General features: G+C 42.4%; 1 protein-coding gene across 1 annotated transcript; it reads left to right on the top strand.

The window, feature by feature from the left end:
- Positions 1 to 398: 398 nt before the first annotated feature.
- Positions 399 to 1317, top strand: LOC138865552 (microtubule-associated protein 6-like). Its single transcript, XM_070136242.1, has 3 exons — positions 399 to 533; positions 564 to 893; positions 1087 to 1317. The coding sequence occupies exons 1-3, from the start codon at positions 399 to 401 to the stop codon at positions 1315 to 1317; spliced, it is 696 nt and encodes a 231-aa protein (XP_069992343.1).
- Positions 1318 to 2500: the final 1183 nt, after the last annotated feature.

The following is a 2500-nucleotide window of genomic DNA, read 5'->3' as shown; positions in this document are numbered from 1 at the left end:
AGATATATGCCTGCATGTATGTATCTTCATGTATGTGTGTGTGTGTGTACGTGTGTTTGTATGTGTACATGTGTGTGTGTGTGTGTGTGTGTGTGTACAAGCATCGTCTTATTTACAGATTTATGTTCCTTAGACGGTTCGTTTCATTCTTATCCATCATAGTCCTTTTCTGCTTCGAATCGGTATTTAAGAAATCTACGACCTTCATCGCTGTCAATATAACTCATCCTCTTAATTACGGTAAAGATCTCAAGTTTCTCTTTGTTCTTATCAAGTTCCCAAAATGTCATCTTTAAGTTCCTCCAGTGAATCTTGTGTTTGTTGACACGAAGTCTGTGTTGTAGTCATTGAAAATCATCTTTATTGCCTCTTCTGTTAGTTTGAAGACGTTTGTAGGAATGATCGTTCTATGCTCCATCTCCCCTTCAGAAAGGTTAGGTATTGCCTCTGGGTTCACTTCTGATGGAAAGATTTTGCCTGAGAAGTACGCCCAAGACGTGATCTATGAGCCCGAGAAGGACATCCAAGATGTGGTTTATGAGCCTGAGAAGGACGCCCAATAGGTGGTCTATGAGCCCGAGAAGGACGCCCAAGAGCTGGTCTATGTGCCCGAGAAGGACGCCCAAGAGGTGGTCTTTGAGCCCAAGAAGGATGCCCAAGGGGTGTTTTATGAGCCCCAGAAGGTCGCCCAAGAGTTGGTCCATGAGCCTGAGAAGGATGCCCAAGAGGTGGTCTATGAGCCCAAGAAGGACGCCCAAGAGGTGGTCTATGGGCCCGAGAAGGACGCCCAAGAGGTGGTCTATGAGCCCGAGAAGGACACCCAGGAGGTGGTGATCCACGAGCCTGAGAAGGAGGTTGACTATAAGGACCTTTTCAAACCTCTCTGGAAACCAGTAGGACAGTGCGATTCACTTGATTGCCGGTCAACTACAGGGAGGGTTTTAGTCACTCCTTCGAGAATCTGGGAAAGTTTCACCTGAAACTAAGAGGGTTTTCTCTGTCTACCTTAAACTGGCCTTGCCACAACAATTCATTGAGCCTTCCAGATTGGAACACTCACTGGCTTAATAGATGCTCGCTGTTCAGTTGGACAAAGGTAAATCTTTGCACACTTCAGATGATGTAATGTGTGACATCACCGTAGTGATAACGATAGGGTCTGAGGAGCCTGAGATGGAAGACCAGGTGATCTATGAGCCCGAGAAGGACACCCAGGAGGCGGTCTATGAGCCCGAGAAGGACGCCCAAGAGGTGGTCTATGAGCCCAAGAAGGACATCCAAGAGGTGGTCTATAAGTTTTCAAAATGTCATCTTTAAGTTCCTCCAGTGAATCTTCAGTATCACCGTCTGGTAAAATCACCTTAATTGCATCTTCTGTTAGTTTGAAGACATCTTCAGGAATAGTAATTGTTCTGTGCTCCATCTCTCCTACAGAGAAGGCAGGTGTTGTCGGTGTTGTCTCAAGGTTCACCTCTACTGTTGTGATGATTTTGTTTAGAAACATTTCGCGGTTATTTCGCCGTTTTCCTTAGTAGTTCCAGTATAGATAATCAGAGAATCCCACTTTGTCACTCGACATAAAACTGTCCATGAGAGCACTGCTGTATCTAACAGTAGTACACATCTATCGACTTGTGACTTGTTTAGTCATTGCAAAGCCCAGTTTAACTGGAAATTGCTTTTTTATGAAGTGTACTGGTGTACCTGTAGATATGAGTGATTTGACAATAATATTCTTTAGGTTCATAACGATCAATTTAGTGCCTTTACAGATCTTGGGATGATTTATGTTACGAATGAACATTATTACAAACCCAACCTTCAGTTTAAGCTCGTGAAGTTGTAAATTGGATCTTTTCATTCCGTTACAAACATAAGGCATCTTTTCCAGAGACAATTATGGTGTCTCGCGACACAACGCGATACCAAAAGCTGCCTCGTAATCGGACGCGAGATAGGCCTCTAAGCTCCGCCTATTTCTGTTAAGTAATGGGAATGGACGTAGTTGACTTGCTATTTTACTGCACTGGATAGTTAGTTGGTGATATAACTTACCGCTTTTTGAAGTAAACTTTGTTCATTGTTATTTTCATTGTCATCATACATGTTTTCACAATCAACTGTTTTCTTGATGCGACCTGAATACCAAACTTCTTCAGTAACTGTGAAGTTGAATCAAAAGCAAATGCAACGTTAGCGGCATCTATCTTCTTTAGTCTAACGTTCTCAGTTAGCTCCAATTTAATCAAATTCGGCCAGAAATCACTGCTTTTAATACAATTCAACTCATCTTTCTTAGCTCCTCTAATGACAGGAAGGATTTCATTAAAATCACCGGTGCATATGAATGGTATACCACCAATGAATGCATCTTTCTGTTATATCTATCAAAGTGACATCAAGAGCAATAGTGTTCTTGTTAGCCATTACTACTTCATCCCATATTATAACAGATGTAGACAAAATTAGCTCCGCCATCTCCGTTTTCTTCTTGACATCG

This window comes from Penaeus vannamei, chromosome 21, assembly GCF_042767895.1.
Source record: "Penaeus vannamei isolate JL-2024 chromosome 21, ASM4276789v1, whole genome shotgun sequence".
Lineage (NCBI taxonomy): Eukaryota > Metazoa > Arthropoda > Malacostraca > Decapoda > Penaeidae > Penaeus > Penaeus vannamei.
This window is presented reverse-complemented; position numbering and strand designations above follow the sequence as displayed.

Bases quoted from the DNA above. Each gene is read 5' to 3' on its own strand.
- LOC138865552 (XM_070136242.1), top strand. From the start codon at position 399: ATGATCGTTCTATGCTCCATCTCCCCTTCAGAAAGGTTAGGTATTGCC. The intron at 534-563 runs GTTTATGAGCCT...GACGCCCAATAG, and splicing joins AGAAGGACATCCAAGATGTG to GTGGTCTATGAGCCCGAGAA. The intron at 894-1,086 runs GTAGGACAGTGC...CTCGCTGTTCAG, and splicing joins TCAAACCTCTCTGGAAACCA to TTGGACAAAGGTAAATCTTT.